Source organism: Diadema antillarum, unplaced genomic scaffold (assembly GCF_040938485.1).
Source record: "Diadema antillarum isolate AM-2024a unplaced genomic scaffold, OU_Dant_1.0 seq00000348_RagTag, whole genome shotgun sequence".
NCBI classification, from domain to species: domain Eukaryota; kingdom Metazoa; phylum Echinodermata; class Echinoidea; order Diadematoida; family Diadematidae; genus Diadema; species Diadema antillarum.
The window spans coordinates 2003071-2027953 of NW_027271358.1; the positions used below are offsets into that span (position 1 = coordinate 2003071).

The 24883-nt window shown below is 39.9% G+C and overlaps 1 protein-coding gene across 1 annotated transcript in view; it reads left to right on the forward strand.

The window, feature by feature from the left end:
- LOC139731024 (chaperone Ric-8A-like) overlaps positions 1 to 24883 on the forward strand; it is a 37779-nt gene that overhangs the window by 1309 nt on the left and 11587 nt on the right. The window contains exons 2-14 of the mRNA XM_071641906.1: positions 11343 to 11506; positions 12300 to 12347; positions 13171 to 13363; positions 14207 to 14276; positions 15716 to 15844; positions 16878 to 17094; positions 17529 to 17623; positions 18331 to 18490; positions 19811 to 19927; positions 21125 to 21186; positions 22568 to 22650; positions 24052 to 24199; positions 24759 to 24878. Of these exons, the coding sequence (XP_071498007.1) occupies positions 11417 to 11506; positions 12300 to 12347; positions 13171 to 13363; positions 14207 to 14276; positions 15716 to 15844; positions 16878 to 17094; positions 17529 to 17623; positions 18331 to 18490; positions 19811 to 19927; positions 21125 to 21186; positions 22568 to 22650; positions 24052 to 24199; positions 24759 to 24878 (1532 nt within the window). The 5' untranslated portion in view covers positions 11343 to 11416. The remainder of the gene's footprint in view (positions 1 to 11342; positions 11507 to 12299; positions 12348 to 13170; positions 13364 to 14206; positions 14277 to 15715; positions 15845 to 16877; positions 17095 to 17528; positions 17624 to 18330; positions 18491 to 19810; positions 19928 to 21124; positions 21187 to 22567; positions 22651 to 24051; positions 24200 to 24758; positions 24879 to 24883) is intronic.

Genomic DNA, 24883 nt, shown 5'->3' on the forward strand with positions numbered 1-24883 from the left:
AGGGGGGCCCCTCCTTATAAGTAACCCGTCCCCCTATATAAGTAACCCCGTCCCCCTTATAAGTAGGCCCTAACCCCCGGGGCACCCCTTATGAGGAGTCTCCACGCTTTTTTGCAATGCAACGCGAAAATGAAAGGACTGCGGCAATTCGCTTGATTATGTCCATAAAGCTTCACAAGTTTCCTAGTTACTCACGAAATTTGAGCAAAATCGGTTTGAGGCATCATATCTAAAATCATGGATTTAAATGCGATGTCAAACTACCCATGCGAATGCTGAAATGCGAGCGATTACTGGCGTGAGTGTCGCCAGGCGCGGCGGCGCGGCAATGCTTGAGTGCAGACGTGGCGACTGAGTACGGAGACTTTCGTACTCAGTCGCCACGTCTGCACTCAAGCATTGCCGCGCCACCGCGCCTGGCGACACGCCAGTAATCGCTCGCATTTCAGCATTCGCATGGGTCGTTTGACATCGCATTTAAATCCATTATTTTAGATATGATGCCTCAAACCAATTTTGCTCAAATTTCGTGAGTAACTAGGAAACTTGTGAAGCTTTATGGACATAATCAAGCGAATTGCCGCAGTCCTTTCATTTTCGCGTTGCATTGCAAAAAAGCGTGGAGACTCCTTATAAGGGGTGCCCCGGGGGTTACTTATAAGGGGGACGGGTTACTTATAAGGAGGGGCCCCCCTTGTGAGTGGGTTTCCCGAACTGATTTTGAATCTGTAAGCCAATCACATGCGAGGTACGTGTTTTAGTAAAACAAACACGTATAGACCCTAAACTACCTGGCATGTGATTGGCTAATAGATTCATACTGTATGTTTCTGCAGTTTGAACGTGACGACGCGACAGGCTGTGTTTTACGTTGAAAATTCTACTAAAATTTTGGATTATTCATTAATCTGGTGAGTTTAATGTATTCTTAAAAAGCTAATTTCACTATACAAGCTTAAATTTGCTGACCTAGGGCCGTGAATTAGACGCAATCGAGAAGGGTGAGGTACCTCACCCAATTTTCCATAGAGACAGTGGTTAAGAACATCCACACAGCAATGGGTACTGCAACCTTCCGTCTGTCTACGGAGGATAGCGTTAATGGCAAAATATAAAAAGAGTCCTCCGGACAGACGGATCTTTCTGTCTAGTGTCACACCAGCCTTGCGTGCGACTTCCGAAGAACATTTTTGCTATCCGGAGGTCCCCGCAGATGACCCGCACATGACAGTATAGTGAGGTGCCCGCACCTCGTCAGGGGCCCGAATACCGTCACCCCGCTTAAAATTGTTTTAAGCGCACTAAACAATAATTTATGCCCGGGACTGTGTTCAGCACGCTTGAAACTTGGCGGGGCTACCACAACCAAGCAAATTGTGGTGAAAACCGAACAGTTTTTCGCGAAAATCTGAAATTTAATCGGAATACGTGTTATAGGTATCACCACTGTCCCCGCACGCATCTTTTACGTGTATGTCTATGGGAGCATCACGGTCACCCGCACACGTCTTTTACGTGCTTTGTCTATGGGAGCGCGGGTGACGAGTTGCGGGCCCCTTCCTTAGCGCGCAACTTTTTCGCATCATTCGTGTTTGACGACGATAGCTGCAAATTTTCGGTATCGATCAGTGAACTTGTGATTCCACTGGAATTTTCAGCATTTTTCATGTATGTGAGTTGGATTTCAAAGAATTTCAGTGGCGAAATGTGATTCAAATATGCGCAAACATTAACTATGACGAGGTGCGGGTCACCCAAGTATACTAGGGGCAAGCATGGTATTACCGGACGCATGGTATTACCGGACACGCACATGTTTGCGTACTAATGACATTCTGTACGCGCGAGACTTCGTAGAGTAGCCTCACAGAACTTTGTGTGGACCGAAATCGCAAAAAAACACCACATAAAAATGTGAAAACACGAAAAAAATCACATTTTACCTCAAATTTATAGTTGAGTGACCCGCACCTCGTATATAATATTCATGCATACTTGAATCACATTTCACGACTGAAATTCTATGAAATCCCACTCACATACAGGATTCCAATAGAACCAAAATTTCACTGATCGATATCGGAAATTCGTCCTCAAACGCGAATGATGCGGAATAGTTGTGCGCTAAAGGGGCCTGCAATTCATCACCCGCGCGTGCAACTCCCATAGACAAAGCACGTAAACTGAAGTAGAGTCTATAACCAGTTGTCGATTTTCTTACAAGGTTATATTGCGTGAACTGTTCGAAATGTTCGAGACAGACATTTTACCGTAAAATACGAAATTTGAGCCTCATTTGCTGATTTTTTCTTTGTCATCCACTCGATGAGAATGTGTACGGTGATTTTGGGGATGAATTGTGATTCTCGTGCAAGGACTAACTTGCTAGGTGCGAAAGACCTCGATTACGAAAATCACGTCCGGTAATACAATGCGATTTAGCACCGCGCAAAAAAACATCTATTTTAAGAGGGGTAACGTTTGAAGCATATTTTCTAAAAACTGGAACGAAGAATTGACATAAGTTGGCTGAATTCGTAATTTCCAGGAGTCTGTGAATAAGTACCTGTAGTGTTATTTTTAGCCGAAATTTCATCCTCTGAGTACAGAATTCAAAGCCACGAAAAAAAGCGTCCGGTAATAGGATGTACCACCCTACCTAGCATGTATCTCAAAAGTAGTTACCCGGAGGTGCGCACGCTGGCTCTATTTACCCGCTGCCAAAAAAGGCCCTGTCACACCAGCTAAGCGGGCTTATTGCGTATGGGGATTTTTCAGCACGCAGAATAATTTTTGCGGCCGGACAAGGTTTAGGGCGAGTTTGGCGTGGGTATTACATGATAAACGCGTGTATTCCGTTGAACTGCATGTTAGGCGCGTGGGTGTCACGTGATAGCTTCTTTTATGTCAGTTACGGGCGACATACAGGCTCTGCGAAGTACCTGCGCCTCAACTGCGTGTTATCTGCGTACTAGTCGCCTGCGAGGTGAGTGCTAGCCTGAACAATAGGCTGGTTCGAGTGGATGGGCAAACAATCATTTGTCAACTAGCTTTCAAGAAGTGAAGATGCCCCGTAGACGGAAAGTGCACAAGGGCAGAGAACGTCCAGTGGATGGACAGCCACAAAGCCCGGAAGATTAACAGCAAATGCATCAAATTGCTGCTGAAGTCCATTCGGCGGATGAAGTCCTATCCGAAAGGGACCAGGTAGTCCTCGACGCCACAGAGGACAGAGGACAAAGAAGAGAATGAGCCCACAAATGGCACGCACTCCCTTCACATAGGCATAGATCAGCGGGCAACTTACCTACTTCAAGTGGGTCAAATGCCTGTGAATTGCGGCGGCTACGGCCCTTGTCCTACGGGTGTTCTGCGTGGAACTCTTCGGGCAATCCTCGCGACTCATCCGGAAATAGTTTTGGTCATGCTAAAAACTTTGCTGCGGGAAAATTGGACTAGCGTGCGCACCTTCGGGCAACTAAGGACGAGATAAGTGCTAGGTACTGTCAAGTTCGGGCCAACTGCGGAGAGCTCCGGGTAGCAAATTTGTTTCCCCGCAAGTCAAGCCGCAAAACTTCCCCAGATACGGTATGACAAGGCCTTGAGCATGCTCAAAACTTGTTCCGGAAGAGTCACTGGAGTTGCCCGTAGAGGTACGCGCAGAACACAAGTAGGAAACCCTTACCGGTAGCACAGGTCTCACAGGCAACTCCAAAGCAGGTACTTCGCAATCCCCGTAAGTCGCTCGTAACAGAAAATGGATCGGTTTCAAAGCTCTCACGCGAGTCACACGGAATGCACGCAAGCCACAAGCCCGCGTAGCTTGCCTGGACAGGTGTGACACCGCCTTTAGTGTTAGGCCTATAACGTTAGATCTATTCAAGGACAAGGTGCGTGCAGGCAGTCTCACTCCTCTTTCTGAGAATTAAACCATGATTCATGAATGCCATGACATGAGTAAGGCATGACGCATGAATGCCATGCCGGCCTGGGCATGTTTCTGCATGTTGTAGATTCTAACGTGTTAGACTTTATTAAAGGTGCATGGTCCCGGTGTACTTTTAGTCAAATGCATGGCGCGAGTTTCCTATACTCAATAGAGACCTACAATTGTACACTATCGACTACTCCTCTTTACTACACTAGCTAGACTTTAGCGCTTACGCTTTGGCCCACTTCCCCGAGTCCGAAGAAGTCCAATCCACTGTCTGTAGTCAGTGGTCCGATCACAGTTCGGCTCATGTCATGATTCGGCAGAGGAGATGACAGCTTTAGCAAATTTCTTTTGTGATGTTATATCAACAAGCACATATGCACGCACCCTGGCATTACTACAGACTGCGCGATGCACAGAGAAGACAATGAAGGCAACGTTTTATACTTAGCAACACCTACGCACTTTACTCTTGATGACAGCTCAACTTCGGTAATCTTCGTATCAATGCTTAATGGTGATCAGCAGTATCATCAACAGTGCCCTCTACACTACCGGGACTATGCCCCTTTAAAAGGTGTTACTACAATGACAATAAATTTACTAGTTAATGTTAGAGATGTCACGATCACGTCTAGTGTAGGTGCCTACTTTAGGCCTAACGTTAGATCTACTAATATTTTAACCTAGGGCTAGGCCTCGTCTAGTACTGTAACTGTTAGTTTGACTGAAAGATCGGTCTGTATCTGGTCGTCGGGGACAGATTCTACTCTAACGTTAGATTCTATTCTGACATTAGCGTTAGGCTAACGTAACTTATCATGTTCCGCGACTGCGTCTGGCTTCACGGAAAGCGATAACGTAAAAAAAAAATGAAAATAAAAATAGAAAAAATGAAAATAAGATATTATATAGAAAATGTAATAAAATAAAATAAAAGACTCCTCCGGACAGACGGATCTCTCTTTCTAATCTTGGTATGACTTACCATACTAACTGTAGAGGATCTAGATCTAGTCTAGTACTAGATCTAGAGTAGGCCGTAGGGCGACCTACTGACTGTACTTTGTGAGTGACCCGCACCTCGGTATCTACAGTCATAGACTCTAGACGTCTATTGTCTAGATCTACAATAAATTAATGTTTGAATTTTATGCATGTTTAGAATTGAGACTTCTAACGTTAGTTCTAACTTTAGATCACACTAACATTAGCTCTACATCACTGAAATTCTAACAATTTAGTATGAAATCCCACTCACATAAAGGAAAAATGCTAAAGATTCTAGTGGAACTAGAGACAAAGTTCAATGATCGATCTGGAAATTTGCAGCTATCATCTTCAAACACGAATGATGCAGAATAGTTGTGCACTAAGGAAGGGGCCGCACCTCGCCGCCCTGCGCTCCAGTATCATATAGAAATACCTAAAGCACATAAAAGACATCACATGGGTGACAGTGATGCTGATATTACCACACACGTATTCCATAAGTGTGTATAAATTTAAGATTTTCAGGAAAAACTGCTCGGCTTTCACCTCAGTTTGCTTGGTTGTGATAACTAACTATACACAGCCCAGTCGCTGTATAAAAAGCGACAGAGCTGTATCGGAGCAGCCCACAACACAACAAAGCAAGCTCAGCGATCGCTTTACGATAGCTTTGAGTTTTGATACTTGACATCATTTTTTGTCACCTCAAACTCATTAAATGTAATCTTCATTAATGACACTACAAAGCTATGTTATCAATATTGACATACACATTTGACAACTTACTGAAAATGAAGATTATATGCAGCATGTGCAAACAGTACATCTTTATTGGGAGTTCACGCGATCTGAATGCACTTTTAAAGGTCACGCTGTCGACCGTGCTGCTACCAAAGAGTGCACGCACGCAATAGATCACTGCACTTCCAGCCACGCTGTGGCATGCGCGCACATAATTTGCAGAGTGGTCAACACGCCATTGTGAATTCTGCAACGATGAACCCCGATGGTCGGGGAGTGCGCCTTTTTTTGTTCCATGGACTTATCACGAGGGCTCTCTATGGACTTATGTACCTTCTGTAGTATAACTACAATTTGTATAAGCATGCACTTTACGTGAGTAACATGTATATAAATTTTCATAAGAAACGTATGAATTTTTATAAGTGTATAGTTGTGTTGTGGTTTCCCAATGTGATGGCGAGGCCCAGCCTGTCTGGTCGGACTAGTGATAACCCTGCAAAGTTTCAAGCATACTGAACACAGTCCCGGTTGTACATTATAGTTTAGTGCGCATGCTAGACAAAAAAAATCCATCAGTCCAGGGGAGTCTTATTTTTTTTTGGGACATTATCACTCTCCTCCGTAGGGGATCCATGAAGCCAGACGAAGTCTCTGTGGAACATATCCCCGATGACCAGTACAGTGTACAGGCATGCTAACTTGAAAACATTGAACTGTACATTACTTGAATATGAGACCATTCTGAAGCAAATAATTTTCACACAACAATAGAAATAACATGTACTCTTAAATGAATCCGACAAGGATTGGAACAATCATCCCCCAGCATTCCCACTGATTCCAACTGATCAGTTACTAGCCATCCCCTTTAAAAAAGATTGCAGGAGCCAAAGTGTGTCATGGGTTTAAAAAAGGTTGAGAAGTATGGCCCCAGAGGATTACAGATTGGTTGAATAATATAGTTCACTGTAGATTCATTATTTCATATGATCGTGGCTGGGGTGACAAGACCTTGTATCTCAGATTTTGGTGAAAATGACTTTTTTTTTTTTGTGGATATCCTTCGAGCCTGGGCTGATGGGGTATGGAGAACTTGTGCTGCCCATACATCAAGTTCCCCCTCTCGGCATTGCTGATGTAGTCCAAAGGAAAGGATGAACCAATACAATTTGGCACCAGCGCAGCTGCAGGAGTTGCTGGAAGGTAACGCAATACGTTGCCCAAATGCCTTAGGGACTCCACTCTGGATTTCTGTAGGGTTAATGGTCAGAAGTGATCAGTGGCGTATCTAGGGAAAACGGCGCCCGGGGCAAGCGCGAAAATTGCGTCCCTAATTTCTGAAAAAGACTAGTGTTCAACCCCAACCCGATCCCAGTAGGGACTTTAAGCAAAGTCCGCATGATATGCTTTTCAAACCCTTAAAAGGTGTCTTTTGAAAGTGATTTAAATGTAATGAATTTTGATAAATTCTGGCGAGCGAGCGCAGCGAGCGAGCCGAAAATTTTTGTATTTCAGCTGACAAAACATGGAATTCTTGTCATTTTTGCTTATCAAATCTTACAATTCTAATCAAGATAGTGACGGCCTTATAGATAACGATTTATCTATACCAAGAAACTGAGTACTTTAAAAAATATTCTAAATCAGGGGGGCATTTCATGAAGCATTTTGTCCGACAACTTGTCGGACAAAATTTGCTCTCAGCCAATCAGAAGCAAGGATTTCAGTAGCTTTTAACAGTTTGTCAGACGAGATATCTGACAAATTGCTTCATGAAATGCCCCCCATGTACGCGCGAGTGAGCCAAAATTTGTATATTTTCCGCGTCATCATGACGTTTTGTTCTTATCTCCTTTTTGTTTTGATAAATTTTGGCGAGCGAGCGCAGCGAGCGAGCCGAAAATTTTTGTACTTCAGCTTACAAAACATGGAACTCTTGTCATTTTTTGCTTATCAAATCTTACAATTCTAATCAAGATATAGTGACGGCCTTATAGATAACGATTTTTACCAACAAACTGAAGGTTTGAAAAAATAATCTAAATTAGTACGAGTGAGTGAGCAGAACATGCCGTCAATCCCTCGTTTGAGGCGAGTCCTCAACTGAGGTTACCCAAAGTGGGGTGCGTATATTTGTCGTTTGGGAGTTGGGAGTCGAAGTACTTGTTCATTGCAAATAAACTTTCTGCTCAGGCGTGACAAACCTGGAGGCCAAGCCAGGGTTTGATGACTCCAGCAGCTGTCGTATTACGTAAGAGCATGATAAGGACATCTGCTTGTGGCAGACCATTCAAAGTGAACTCAATTTTCTCTATCCTTTTTAAAGTTTTCAATTTTATATTCTATTGAGAAATTCTATGGTCATCCATTTTACATTTCGAACGAAAAAAATTGACCCGTAAATAACGAAAATACAGGAATAAGAAGGAGAGCATTGCCAGTTTGCCGGTGCTATTTGGCAGTGAGTTACAACGGGGAGGTGAGACTGCTCCCTGGTTACAATCAGCCTGCTGACTGGATCGTTGAGAAAGCAGCTGTCGTATTACGTAAGAGCATGATAAGGATATCTGCCTGTGGCAGACCATTCAAAGTGAACTCAATTTTCTCTATCCTTTCTAAAGTTTTCAATTTTATATTCTATTGAGAAATTCTATGGTCATCCATTTTACATTTCGAACGAAAAAAATCGACCCGTAAATAACGAAAATACAGGAATAAGAAGGAGAGCATTGCCAGTTTGCCGGTGCTGACAATGTGCTATTTGGCAGTGAGTTACAACGGGGAGGTGAGACTACCTCCCTGGTTACAATCAGCCTGCTGACTGGATCATTGAGAAAGAGAGAGAGAGGGAGAGAGAGAGAGAGAGAGAGAGGGAGAGCGAGGGGGAGAGAGGGAGGGAGAGGGGGGAGAGATGGGGGAGGGAGAAGGGGAGAGCAAAATGGAATGGCAATAGTTCCGGTCACTACAGTACAGGCATGCTCTGTCTGCATACGCTGAATGTCTACACTCACACACACACACACACGTACACACACATACACACGCACCATGGAGCTACACGGCCCATGCCAAAACCAAAACAATCTCCTCCTCTCGCGGTGCCCCCCCCCCCTCCTGTGGCGCTGTGGCGATGACTGATGCTTAGATTAGGCCAGGGTCAAGAAACAGGTGTTTTATATCTTTGACTTTAAGTCATTGATTGCCAAGATATGCACTGGAATTATTTACTGGGGTGTAGCCTCTTCAAACGAGAGATTTGCGTCATGAATTTGTATATTTCCGCGTCATAATGACGTTTTGTTCTTATCTCCCTTTTGGTTTGATAAATTTTGGCGAGCGAGCGCAGCGAGCGAGCCGAAAATGTTTGTATTTCAGCTTACAAAACATGGAACTCTTGTCATTTTTTGCTTATCAAATCTTACAATTCTAATCAAGATATAGTGACGGCCTTATAGATAACGATTTTTACTGACAAACTGAGGACTTGAAGAAATACTCTAAATTAGTACGAGCGATTGAGCCGAAATTTGTATATTTCCACGTCATTATTACGTTTCGTTCTTATCTTGTTTGATTTTTTGGCGCCCCCCCCCCGTATTTTCGAAACCGTTGGCGCCTTCTTTTGATCCAATTGGCGATCGCTTCAGAACGAAAGAAATTGCACCCGCTGCTCCGTGAAACATTTTGCCTGTTAAACATAAAATGACATGTGTGAACACAATAGACATTGTCATTTTGTCCGCGCCATCATCACATTTTGTTCTCACCTTCTTCTTCTATATAAAATTTAGAGAGCGAGCGCAGCGAGCGAGCCGAAAATTGTTGTATTTCAGCTTACATAACATGGAATTCTTGTGTGAAAACAATAAACATTGTCATTTTGTCCGAGTCATCATTATGTTTTGTTTTTGTCTTTTTTTATTTGGTTTTCTGCCCCCCCCCCCACCATTCTTCCCCCCCACTCCTTCCGGTGACTTGTTTCTTCTTCTTCTACTACTTCTTCTTTTTCCTTTTTCTTTTTTCTTTCTTCTTCGAAGTGATGTCCTAACCAAATCCTAGCTGTCTTACTCCCAAAATAAAGCCACCATGGCATGTCAAAGGAAAGACTATCCCATTTGATACAGTGCTTTGGCTGCCATGTTTTGTTGTTGTTTTTTTTTTGTTTTTTTGTTGATCTCCTGAACATTTGACATTTCATAGATACGAGGTCGTGACCCCAGCAACGATATCTTGCACTATAGAAAAAGTAATCCTTAAAATTCTACCTTGCTTAAGTCAAATTCTATAATGCTTAAATTCTATCTTGTCACTACACTTGGTTTTACCAATGCTTACATCATTTCTGTATCCAGTAGCAATAGAGAAGACAGGGTCCACTGTCTGCAGTATATAGGGTCATTTGGAGTCATCACAATCTGATAAAGTGTATCCCCCATTTGCTGACTAGTAAAATTTGCATTCTGTCATGCAGGAAAGTGACTGAAGGCAATGACAGTCAGTGTACAAGGAGATGGTTATCCTCATCCCATCTGAGTGTTCACTTCTGAGTAGCTTGGAATAATGTGGGCCCCACAAATGTTCTGCAGACTAGCATATAAAAGTTTGATATTTTGACTTGTTGCTAGTAATGTGGACAATTATTCATCCAGTGGACTTAGATTATGAATACCGGTATGTCTAAAGGAACTCATCTGCCGACCAAGTTCTGATTAGACCATCAGCTTCTAAACAGTTTTTGGCTGCTTTTTTTTTTTTTTTTAAAGTCAAATTTTTTGCTGACATACAGGTATCGATTAATTCCTTGTCTACATTTTACCTCCTGTCAATGATATTCAAAACATTTTACAACTTTGCAATTAATTCCCCTTTGTTGAACCATTGAGAGGCAGAGGTAAAGTATGATAGTGTCAGTTGCACTGGATGCAGCTGATATCAGCAGAAAACATCAATACATATTTTTCTTAGCTAATTTTATCATACTGTACATTTGTAGATCAAAAAGGTGATATTTGCCAACATTACTGCTGAGATTATACTGAGGGGCTGTAAAGGGTAGTCCTTGTGGTTACGTTTAGGGATGATACTCCCTTCAACCAAACAGCCCAACTGGAAGAATCTTTAGGAGGAATTCTCAAGAAATGTAAAAGAATGTGCTTTCTTAAGCATCAGCATGTTTTATTTGATTGTTTGTTTGTTTTTCAAGTCAAAAACATGGTCCCCTTTCACCTCCCCAGCAGAAATAATCTTGTGGAGGAACCCACAAAACTTAACGGCATAATTTACCATTTGCACATGCAACAAAAACCCAGCATTAGTGGTTTAAAATACTTCTAAAATGTGAGTTAGGGATAGAAACAACCACTGTAAAAATTTAAATCAGTAAAATCGATGTTAAGTGTTGTTAAATACAAAATGTAAACAATCGTTATAAATTTATGTTCCCACACTAAATCGTTTACAGTTACGGTTTATTAAGAAAAATATAGATATCTCCTTATATTTTAGGCTTTATCGCGAAAATTCTATATGTAGGATGTTTTGTGGTACAACAGGCCTACACATATCTTATGCATTAAATGTCATATCTTGAATATTTTTTAAATCACTGTTCCAAAAGGTAAGCAGGACCTTTAAGGGTTTTCTGATTGTTTTGCTGTTCATCCACATACAGGGAGAAGTAGGCCCTTTATTGTGCTGGCTACCTGTCTCATTGTGAACTAGACGTCTGCATCTTGTAAAGCTGTCATGAACACACTGCTTGTGTCAGCAGTGCCAGCATTTGAGTCTGGAAATGAGAAAGAAATATGTAGCAAGCTGCAGGAATTCACAAAAGAGGTAAGGGGTAAGGTAAAGTCCTGAAAATTCCAGCTTTTTACAGAGTGGATGAGGGACATTTTTTATTTATTTTTTTTTGCATAAAAAGGTTTAAAATTGTTCTCTAGAAGGTGAAAGATATTTTATAGGCCATTTTCTTAAATATTTGTTTTTTTCCTGCACTCCTTAGATGTTGGATCAGAATTTTCCATATATTTTTTTTAAATTTTAGCAGAATTGAAAATCTCAGCATCTGACTGTGTAATTGTCAGTGTATCATTTTACACAGTGTTGTTGGTTGATTGTTCATAATGACAGTCTTGAGTATGTGACTGAGACATCTCTTGCTCAAGCTGTTTGAAAATGACCAAAGCAAGATTTCTCTCAAATATCAACATCAAGATACAGGGCACTCCCGTTATAACCAACAGGGTTATAACAAAATTCTGGTTACAGTGAAGTCAAAATTCAGGCCACAACTTTATCCACTCTATGTATTTCTGTTGTTTGTTTGTTCGGTTATGACGAAATTCCGATAATGAAAGAAAACTGCCGGTTCCGAGGACTTCGTTATAACGGGAGTCCACTGTATTTCATTGTAGTGTAGTATTTACCTGACAAAGAGGCTATTTCCTCATAAGGACAAGTTCACCTTGATACACATGTGGCTTGAGTGACTGCACATCAATGAAACAATTTGTTCAAAAGTTGTGAATTTGTAAAGTTTGTCAGGATTATGATTATGTATAAGGTATTAGATGCAGTAACATTTCTGTTTAGTTATATGCCTTCTGTGTGTGTTTTCTTTTTATAGAATGCACATACTTTCTCCTTCACTGATGTCAGAGTAGAAACCAAGAAGGTAAGGTTAGAAAAAATACAGGTATCCTCAAAGTCTCATTTATAGCGAAATTTCAATGAAGTACGATATACATTCATACACATATATACATGACATCTATATCCTGCATTCAGATTGTGAATAACTGCAATGAGTCGATATCAGCCAGAAAAAACCTTATGCCACTATTGTAGACCTTTGAATTATCACAAAATCAACTTTTGAAGATTGCATATGTTGCCGTAATGATTCATGTCAAGTTATAGCTAAAATACCTCCTGCTTGTGGTTTGTAGTGTAAATATTGGTTGAATTGTACATCATTTTCTCCGTACAGGTAATACAAACCAAGTCACAAAGATAGAAAGCAGTCTAATTTGAGTGTTGCAATGTTATAAAATTGATATCATGGTATGCATTGTATGTGTCTTTCATTTAGATTGAGAATTTTGATTCACAGTGAAAGTTTCCCCAACCCACCTCCAATGTCATTGCAAAAGAGAGTTACTTTATCTGAAGGATATTCACTAGAGTGTGCCATAAGAATAACTTACTGGTACACATACTGCAATTCTGCTCACCAAAGAATAGCCATTTTACTCTTCAGTTTTAATCCATTGTATTTGTAGCTGTTATTAATTACCGTATTAATTTTTTCCCCTAGAGGTAGAGATATGACTTCACATGTCATTGACTTTTAAAACAACTCTATCACTCATTCTGTTGCAATACCAAGTGGCTTGTTGAGACAAAAAGTCATGGATGTGTGGAAGGCTTGTAGAAGTGGCATTCCGTCCTGAAATATCAATACTCTTGGTTTGATTTGTGTGTTATTCATGGGACAGAAATTCATGGGAGATGTTGTGCAGACCCTGAGTAACACCAGCAGCCCAGAGTGTCGGCTGCTGTGCCTGGAGTCCCTCAAGATTTTCAGCAGAGATAAACGCAACATGTTACAGCTGGAGCAGAGAGAGTGTATCCATCTACTCCTCCAGGTTGCTGGCCTTAGTGAGGAGGCCTACCAGCTCAATGTCAAAGGTACACTGTAATTCTTGCCAAGATTCACACCACTCATCAAAGTTCTATTAAGTCCAAGGCCTCATTTTTCCTTTCATGTGATAATAATTCAAGATGCATTTCACTTTCATCTATTCTCAGCTGTGGCTATTTTCAGGCCACAATATAACAGTGTAGGTCTTTGATATTGTCTAAACAATTCAATAATATGGTAGAACTCTGATTATTTGACAAGTATTGCAATTGTAGATGTCGTGGAGGAACCTTGCAATATTGTGCAGATATGAACCGCATCCAAGCGCTTCATAGTATGTAATTTGGAAAGATCAAAATCAAAGGCAATATTTTGCTGTAACATTTCTTAATTTATTTATGTATGTATGTTTTTATTTATTTATTTATTTTTTTGAAGGGGGGAGATTTCTTAATCTGAAACAGGAATTTGTTATTAAGTGAATGTGAAAAACTGATAAAGTTTTGTGACAGTGTAATTCATTGACAGAATCTATAGCATTATGTGACCAAAATGAAGGGTTAGAGGTCTGTACTGGAATTTGTGTTAATAAGGTAAGAATATATTCACATAAATATAGATGTATCACACTTAATGCAAGGATAAAAAGTATGGAGTTACTATGATTTCAGAAATGAAAATTGTCTGCAAATAATACAAAACAATAATTGTTTTCATGCACCCTCACTTTTTCTGTAAAATATACCCAAAGCCCATGAAAACAGTCTAGTATGTGGAGGCATGTTCTCGGCTGAATCTTATTGAACATTTTTGTCTGGGAATATTTGCAATGGTCTATAATAGATCTTTCTGTGTGTTTTACTTATTGTCTGTCTCTTTGTTGAATGCAGTCATTACAGAAGCTCAAAAGTGCCTATGTAATCTCATCTACAATAACTCCAAAGTACGTTCGGTATGCAGGTATGTACATAATTGGCTCTTTTTCATTTCTCAGTTTAGGCCCAAAAAGCGCTTTTTACACTTGCAAATTTTTGCTTAGTACGGAATTAATGGTGGGGCTAGGGGGGGGGGGGGGTGTGTGGGGGGGGGGGGGGGGGCTTAGCCCCACTGTTGGTACTGGACTTTCCTTAGCCCACTTTCTGTTTACACATGTTTTTGCCAAAGTGGGCTAGCCCCACCGATAATCCTATACTATCTGGCCCTGCAAAAAAGTAGGGTTAGCACCGCAATTGCCAAGCAAGCGAGTGTAAACAGAACGAAGAAATAATCTGAGGTAAGCGACGGAAATGAAGCCAAACCCCACAAAGTACGAGACTAGAAAGAAATACGAGTGTAAAAAATGTCAGTTTTCTCTTTAGCCTGGGACAAGATTTATTTATTGGCGAGTGTATAAAGCTGAAAAAATTGGCATGGGATTAATGAAAGTCCTGGGTCAGAGAAAGTACGGGGTTAAGAAAAACAAGTGTAAAAAGGGCTAAAGTTGTCAAATCATTTGTGGTAGTCCCAACACATTGTTTCAAGTAAAACCCTTAGCTCCCTTCCATGCCGTAATCATGCCCTGTAGGAATGATGGTTGTGAAGTTTGTATTGTATATGTATAAAACATACCTATAACTATTGCAGTATATTATCTTTGTCGTTTCAATCATCGTAAATAATATTAAATAATATCATTATCATTATTGTTAGTATTGTTATTATTGTGATGATGATGATGATGATGATGATGATTATTATCATTATTATTGGTATTAGTATTGCCATAATTATCACCATCATCATTGTTTTTTATAATTATGGATATATGTATTTATTTTGGCGGTCACACATATCCATGAACAGACATCTGAAGGCAGTGGCGGATCCAGGGGGGGGGGGGGGGGGAGGTTCAACAGGCACGTGCCCCCTTTATTTTTTGTTGAAACAAAAAATATAAAAAAATGGGGGAGGGGTGCATGCGCACCCCTTTGATTTTGTAAAGGTGCCCCCTCTTTCCTGGATCCACCCCAGGAAGGATTACAAAAAATATGATATTACAGAAACTTTCAGCAACCCACCCCCTTCTTGGCAATGAAAAAGAACAAAAGCTATGACTTTAGAGGTCTCCACCTACAGATTATTTCTGAATAAGGGGAGATGGGGAGGAAGCATTAAACCTTGACTGAACTAACCTTGAGCGCTGACACCCCCCCCCCCCCCCCAAAAAAAAAAAAAAAAGATTGGCAGCCCTCTGCCTTGTCCTTTGACAGGTATGGCAGATCAGTTGTTTGCTGGATACTAGCTACATAGAGAAGGACTGAGAAAACCTGCAGTCTGACAGTTTGAATCTGCGTGATTTATGATAATGAATTGTCCTTGGAGGAATCTTTATTTGTTTCATATCTGGCCCTATCTTGCAGTGAGAGTGCGTGTGTACGGCAGATTATAGCTCGGACAAAAAACTATGGGGACAAGTCAGTAACGTGGGACATGATGTTCTATGACATGCGACTCCTCTTTCTCCTGACAGCATTAATACCTGATCTCAGGTGAGTTCCTCTCGGGTGGTGACTAACAGGATAAGTGCAAGAAACATTAGAGTCAGTTGATACTACATTTTCAACCTTTAGCTATTTACTTATTGATATCAGTGCTTTTATATTTACAATACCATGTATATGTACTGGCGTTGTTTTTATACATTGTTAGCACAAAGGCATTATGTATTTCGGTTTTCCGTGACAAACAAGTAGGGAAAGCAATCTGTAAGGACTACACACGACAAGCACAGTCTAAGGAGGGCTAGGAACACAGAACAATGATATTGTAATGTTGAAAAAAAAAGGTGGATTTTCTTGATCCTTGGTTATATGAGATATTGATGCACTGATTAGATTTTGGGCAAAATCCCATCTTTACCCCCTCTAAAGTTGAAGTCAATTTGCTTTGAATAAATATGTCAGTTTCTAGCCATTATTCCAGCTAGGAATGTCCAGTAGTACAATGTAATGTAATTTGGTAGAAGGATAGAAATAACTGGACAATTATGTGGATGACATTAAAGGGTCAAAAGTCTTGGCCAAAGGTCACTGAACTGTCACTGAAATAGCATTTTCCCACAATGACTTTTCATGGTGAAGTCCAGTGAGAATGTAATTTGATGTGATAAATAGAAATAAATTGTTAGTATCTTTGTTGTCCAATGCGGATAAAACATCGGTCCTTAAGGTTAATGGTCATGATCAATGAACTTTTTGTAAATGAAGGGCCAGACATTTGGCAGAATAGTGATTACATGAGTGAGAAGGTGGAATAATCCAAACTGACATGTCTTACAGTGTGCTCTTCAGAACCTGGTGATGGGAATGTTATGATACGTTGACACATTTCTTAGAATTTCATCCCGATTTTCTCTTCCTTTTTTTAAGACAAGGTGATTAAATTTCTTAGTCTTCCACTCCCCCCTCTCCTGCTTCCTTTATTTTCTTTGCACTTAATCTGTCTTGTTTATCTTGACTTTCCATCTCTCATGACCATGACGAGTTGTCATATTTTGTCTTGTACCATTGCATGCTTTACTAGAGCGCAGGTAAGGAAGGATCACTCTGGCGTGGCCATTTTGACAGGTCTCCTAGAGACTCAGGTTCTCTGCAACATCACCGATAAAGAGAGCATAGGGGCACTGGGGGCAGCGGACAAGCGTGAAGTCATCACCGTTGACCAGGCGAACCTTGCTTGTGAGATACTTAAGGCCTTCTTCAATGTCATTGTCCATGTCAGGCTGGAAGAACTTGAAAAGGTGGGTCTGTGGAACATCTCTTTGCTGGCTGAATTAAAAAATGAGACAGAATAACATCTGTGGAAGCATATATGGAAGAGAGTGAATGCACACAGATATTGATACACTACAGTACTTGTATTCCTCTGTGTTGCAAGAGAATATCTTTGGTTTTAGTTAAAAGGCTGCCATGAATATGTGCAAAATTTCCTTTCAATGATTTACTTGATAACTTTATGCCATTTCAGAGTAGGTTATAATTTGCTTCTGTAATTGTCGGGTGCTGTCAAACTTGCCTATTTGTTTGATTTTTGGATGTATGTTTGATTTTTAAGTTTATGCAACTGAGCCAAGTTATTGTCATCCCACCAAGTGAGTAATACATAGATCAGTATCATAGTATGCAGAGTATTTAGTCATGCTGAATGAGTGCAAACACCTCATTTTCTCCTCAGGATGATGAAAAGGTGTGGAAGCGTTTAGGGATCGTCTTTCGCGCCCTCCTCCTCTCTGAGTCAGAGAATGCTGAGAAGACAGAAGAGTACCATAGGTGAGAGTATGTGATCTACCAAGTAGACTTTGGAAGTGAATGGGATAATGACATCAAGGCTCATCACTTCTTACCATGCATTGCTAGTGGTAATGTGCTCTTTCTGGAAGTAAAGCCGATATGTATATCCATTCGAGAGATGCAGATTGATATGTTGATTGCACGGAGAGATGACTGATGTATATTTTTTATTTACACCAGTAATAAAGGGAGAAAAATTCAAGGAGTGTTTCCCTCAATTTTCAGGAGAAGTATCTTTCATTCTTTGTATATCACGAAAATAATTTGTCTTAATTTGCTTGCAGATATTGGTGTCATAGGGGACAGGATTCTCTTCCAACCTTCACCAGATACTATGTATAGGTCATGTACACTCAGTTCTTGTAATTTGTGTTTGTCAAGATTTTAAAAAAAAAATTGTAATCAGGAGGTGTGGAAACCAGGGAATCCTTTGCCTTTCCAACAAGTCAACCAAGATCAAAGGTTGAAAAAGAATTATCTTTTGATCAAGCAGAACAGTATCTGGTTTCTTGCTTCTAACTAGCAAGGTAACAGTTTATAGTGGTGGACAATGCTGCTGTGCATTTCTTGAGAAATGTACTCTCATGCTGACAACTCAATTTATATAGTCACTTCATGCGAATGATTCTGTTTAACCTGTCCTCATTTTTCTCCTATCTTCACATGCAACCACCTGGTCATCACAGCCACACAATTAACATGCTGACTTGCACATTACCCAAGGCCTGTGTAACTCAGCTCATTCCAGAACCCAAAGGGGCCAGTGGAGGGGCAGCGGTATATCAAGGGCATAGCATGGACTTCATCACTGCCATCCTCAAATTTTTGGAAAAGAGAATAGACAAGGTAGAGTGGAGTTGAGGGGTGTTTGCTTGGGACTTATACCACACTCCTTCCTCTCCTCACATTGGTTTTAGAAGAACAAACAATATTTATACACATGGAGACTGAATTGAAAAATAGTGTAATTCTGAATTGATGTTTAAATTGTATGTGTTTAAATTTATGAACTTTTTGTTGTGTTTATGAACTTTTTTATTGTAATTTTGTGGTAGATCAATTGCTTTGGATTGACCTGTTTTTATTCATGAAATAGTTCCAAAAATCATTTGAAGTGAGGAGGAAAGGAATGTTGCAATGTAAAAGTAACTCTTTTCTTGCAAAATTAAGCTATACTAGTAGTATACACGGCCGGCGCCACGTTTTTTAATGTGGGGGTGGGGGTGGGGCCCAGTTTATATTTCTGGTGCCACTTCCGGGTTCCATCAACTAACAAGCCAAGAAAAAAAAAAAAAAAAAAAAAAGGCCTCCAGCGCAACTTCCTGCTGCCACTTCTAGGTTTCTTCAGCTGACAAAAAAAAAGGCCTTATCTGCACTTCTAAGCCCTCTGGTACAACACATAAAAAGCTTAACCACCTTTTTTTTTTTTTTTTTTTTTTTTTTTTTTTTTTTTTTTGTGCCATTTCCGGGGTTAAAAAAAAGTTTGGGCCCCAAAGAGGTTTGAGCCTATGTATTCCTATGTATTATTTAAAAAAAAAATGCCCCCCCCCCCCCCCCAGTTGCTCCGACCTTGGTGTATATTAATGTAAGGTAATTTAATTTCTTATGCTTATAGTCATTATTTGGTGCTGTTGTTTTGTTTGTTTTTTCATGTCATTACGTTTTTCACTGAGAGTGATTAATGCAATACTGTTGTTATGTGTCTATAATGTTTCAGTGCAGGTTAAACAAAATACAACAAAAGTACCACCCCCCCCCCCCCCCCAAAAAAAAAAAAAAGAAAAAAAAAATCTATTTCATCTTCATCTATGCACAGAGAGCCGAGCATTGCACATAGTTAACCAGTGGAGGCTTTCTTTGTGTCCACTCTTAATTGCTGCTCTCAATCTGTAGTTTGCCTTTGATAAAAGATAATACAAGTTGCAATCCAACCTCAATTATCTGGCCATCTGGAAAAGTGATGTTTGTTTTCCTGTTACAGTATGAAATTCAGATTATGTTAGCTATTTGGCCTGTCAATCTCAATTTGATTTGTACAATAAATAGTAAAACTCTGAAAGTGATTATACAATACTTTGTAGAAAGTTTTCATTGTGATGAATACTCCATGAAAGTTTGTTATAGAAATCTTAGAGGGTTCTCTCTTGTCTATCTTTTATCCCACAGTGTACATCCAAACATGCCAAGGACCAGTCACTGGTGGAGCAGCTGAACCCTAGCATCAGTGCTCTGTGTGTGCTGGCCAGGAGTAATCGCTTCATCAGGAAGCATCTCAAAGAAGTGGTCAGTAACTAAAGGATGCCTTTGTGCTAGTACTATCAGAGCTTTGCTTTCCATCCACCCTCTAATGGGTTAAAGCACTCTATTCAACATATAGATGATATGGATATAATTTACTTCATTTAGTCCAGACTAAAGATGAACTGTGGAGGGGCTTCTATAGAGTAATCTTCTCTAGTACATCTCTTGTTACTCCATTGGTGTGTCATTGCATCACTGCATTTTCTGTAATATATCCTGTTCTGCATTGTAGATATTCAGAAAAAAAATTGCACATTTTCCAGTGAATGACTTTAATCCCTGGAGGAGCCTTTTACCTCCTGATGAGGAGATTAGAATTAAGGCTGTGAGCTTGGTAGGGCTTGTGCCAGATGGTACATTTCACTTGTTCAAGTCAAATCGTTTTTCCTGTAATATTCCACCAAATTGCTATGTTATGATGTGACAATTACATTACTCTGCTTGACAGAGAAATAGCTTGAACTGCAAACACCATGCCTTAACAGACTCCATGAGTTTACATTGTCCCATGAAAATGCAAAAGTTACTGTTACTGTATAAGCTGTTGCGATTTTGCACTGCAGCTATCGTAAGTGCACTATTAGCATAGTGCATGGCGACGTTTTCTCATGTTGGTAAATTCAGGGTACAGCAGTGATTCGCAAAATTCGTGAAAATTAAACCCTCACGAAAATAAGAGCTTATACAGTATCCTTTTCCCAATGAACTAATGTTCATCATTGTGTGATGATCATATATATCCTCCAAAAGCCAGTTGGAAAGTCTTTTCTGTAAGTACCCACTTTCTGTGCCATTTGAATGAAGATCTTTAGATTGTCTTTAACTAGATGTGAGAATTGTCATAAAAGTTATGCAGCAAATATATCTTCCTTCATTTTGATGATAGAATTCATCTTTGCTGTGTAATTCGTGTCTTACAGAAGAGAACCAAGATTGCTGTGAATGATATGATGATACATCAATATAATGGAAGATACTCTGTCAAATTGTGTGTTTGATGACTTTCAATCAAGAACATGCACATGTACAGTAGGAAAATAATTTAAAGAAATTACATGTTTCCGAGATGTGATTATCATTTGTGACTACTAGTGATGTGGATTTTTCTTTATTTAGTGATTTATAGTGTGTCCTCATTTATTTTCATGGATGTGTACTACATAAATTGTACATTCATAGGTTTTACCACCTTTGCGAGATGCCACAAAGCTGCCAGAGGAAGGTGAATCACTCAGAAACAAGTATGTGTGTTTTCTCTCTCTCTTTGCTACATATTGATCTCAAGTCCTTTGTTAAGTTGGACAAGTCTCACCATTCAAATACCGATTCTTTTTTTGGTCTAGTTTCCTAAATTGATACCGTCATTCATTATTCTGAATTCAATGGAATGATGATAGTAATGATGATGATGTGGCCTTATCTACCAAGGGTAGCCTCTCCAGTGTTAGCACTGTTTACTCCCCAAAGTCTCTTATACTCCTGTCACTGCCCCAACATTCTCGGCAGCAAATTGAGTCACCTGCCTTAACTCTTTATGTGCCACGTTCACACGCCCCACTCTGTTGACGGCGTGCCAACTTGGCATATTCTGCTTAAACGCACAAACCCGCCTAATCCGATCGATATATCGCCAAATGCCACAGTACATTGAAAGCATTTCTCGCGATTCCATTCCTGTCACATGTAGCTTGCATTTTGTGTGGTGATTGACTATCAAGCGGTGTCCCTTACTGGATTAGCGAGTAAATTCCAAGCTTCTGCCGCTGTTTTGTGTGCAAAAGTTATGCCTCTTCAATAATGTAACTACTGGTCATTTGAAAGAAACGCAATTGTGACTGACTGATTGATTGATTAATTGATTAAATGAATGATTAATTGATTGATTGATTGATTGATTAATTGATTGATTTAATTGATTGATTAGATTGATTGTATTCATTGAATGATCTGAGGATGCATTAATTCTGTACTTTTCTTCTTGACTGAATGACTTGAATGTGGGTTCGATATGTCTGTGCATGATTTGTGATGACTGTGCTTAAAAGATCTTGATGCTGTTAGTCAACCTTCCATAACACAATGAAATCATTTAAAACGTGACAGAAAATCGCCAGAAAATTCCTAAACTATCATAACATAATCAAAACTGTGAGCAAAAGAGTAATTTTTTTGAATGAGAACACTTACTTGGACTGCTGGCTGAATTTTCCTTCTTCTTTCAATTTGGCGCAAGCCATTTTTCACACTCTGGACAAAGAGCGTCAGTGTTCAGCCAAGCGTGAACAAAAATTTGTTTTGTTGATTGCACTTCTGGGTATCCATAAATATGAAAAAATCTTCCAAATATTTTGAAATGTAATTTAGACAATTTTTTCAAAAGTGTAACTTTTTTTTTGATACGCCCTGTATAAGTAAACACATCCTGCCCAAGGAGGAGAACACTACATGAGTCAAACTCTGACCTTCAGTATGAATGTATAGAGCCTCGTCCAGCAAAACATCCCACAATCCCCAATTTCTGTAAGATTAAGCCCCAAAGGAAAATTGTCAATGAAATCTAGTAAATGGTAGGCAGACATGTCAAGGTAAGCAACTTGTTTTAATGCATGCTTGCTTTTACAGGTTGGTCCGTCTGATGACAAATCCCTCTACTGATATCAAGGAGACTGTGGCAGACTTCATATTCATTCTGTGCAAAGAATCAGGTTTGTAACTGGCAGCTATGTGGAGTAGCCGTATTGATTGTTTGCTTATTTGCCTGTTTCCGTGTTGTTCAGTTTGTCTTCCATGTGAGTTGTGCACTGAGGATAGATCCATGGAATTCTCAGTAAATCATCTCACAATAAAGCATGATAAGTCTGTGGCCAATAAGATGTGGACAACATGTCATTCAAGTTTCAGAGTTTTTTTTTTTTTTTTAATAATTGAAAAATAATGCTTTACGAACATGTCAGGGTTTTTAAATCCCATGTAGCCAAGATGATAAAGCAAATGAATTGTGGTTTATGTAACATGTCACTATGGTAGATTCACTGGTGAGTCATGGCAGCACATTAAAAAAAAAAAATCATTTTCTGTTGACCCTGATGGCCCTGTAAGATGACAAGGTCTGAATTTGGTTTGTGAAACGTGTCTGATGAGACAGTGACTCAGGTGGGAGACTGCGGTGTAATGATGAAGTGAATAATTATAGAACTGCTGTACTCTCACTTCCTCAAGCTACATCAAACAACATGCACAGAACTGGAGTGCAGACTGTAGTTAGGTAACACACTGGTAATCTTAAGTATGTCACCATTGATTGGACCGAGAGATATAGCTTGCCTTAATAAATGATGGCAAGCACAGGAGTCAACTTGATATTTACCCATGACTTATAAGGGAAAGCTCCCACTTTTATTAGTGACGTTGATTTTGTTAAAGGCATGTTTAAGTTTTTTATAGCAGGGAATGTCAGGAACCATTGTGCGTATCACATAAATGTTGTGCCTGTTATTGTATGGGGAAAGCCCTTGTGAGAACTTATGTGAGAGGCAAACATAGTTAGGATTCCTGCTAAACTACTCTCAATATGCTGTCAAACGTTTGTATGTAATATACTACATCAGCATCCTATCGTCTTGATCAGAATACATGAACCAAGGTCAACTGTCAACTCTCAGTGGATAATCATTTGATGAGAATAGCATCATGACATTTGCCAGTATTCGGAAACACAAAGAAAAGCAAGGCATATACTACTAGACATTGGTCATTCTGGCTTTTGTGACCAATTCATTACACAACTTCCAGCTATGTTACTGGCGCACAGAAAGACAATGATTGAACCTGCTCCCAAGACCTAGTTGGCTCAAAGAGTACCAATTGCCATCAAAACATGTGTATGTTATGGTTGTGTGATTAAACTCATAGGGAATCAGAAAACATGAAGTTTTTGTATCTTTTGACACCACCAAATTCAATCCTTAATTTAAGCACCCACTCAAGTATACTCTATCAAGATTAAACAGGAGTCTGAATGTTATTGCACATACACTGTGTGAATCCCATTGCCTACCTGACTTGTACACGATCTTTATATTCATGTATGTGTATCTACTGTGTAGTTGATCGGCTAGTCAAGTACACTGGGTATGGCAATGCAGCTGGGATGTTGGCCAGGAGAGGCCTGCTGGCTGGTGGGCGGGGTAACACTGATTACAGCGATGATGATGGTGACAGTGACACTGAGGAGTACCGTGAAGTTCGAGATAGGTAAGCAACTCATTTCACTCTTCCAATAACTGCTGTGAGAGGTGACAAAATCTTGTCTCACTTTCCCTTTCTTAAATTAATCAAGCAAAGGGGACGTCTGTGTACAAGATACAAAAATTAATGGTAGTAGGCCATGTTGCTAAAGATAGAAGTCTTAAAACAGATGCTGATGGCTGATGGCTTTTCGGGCAAACATCTGTAGCACAGTGAACTGTTTTTGATGAATTGATTAATTTATAATGAAGTGATTCGTTTCTGTGTTGAAATGAGAATATGCGTAACTCACTTCAAGTAAGCTGAAGGCCATACAATTTGTGGCTTTTTATGTTGAAAAGAAGAGATCTGTGATAATGCCGTTTCTCACATTACTTAATGAATTGAAAATTAGAAAGCAATGACATAAAGGCCTTTGTACACTGGATGCCAGACTGCTTCTTCGCACTGCACCATGTGTGTTAATCCTTGAAAAAAAAAATTGAAAGGATCAGTTTATATTATGATTATTATCTTGAAAAGAGTGAGATCCGAACTGTACCCATTTCATCTTTTCCTCTCCCAGGATTAACCCAATCACAGGCCGAGTAGAGGAATTCAAACCAGACCCCATGGAGGGAATGTCTGAGGAACAAAAAGAATTTCATGCCCAGGAACTTGCAGCCATGATCACAAAGATGTCAAAGTGAG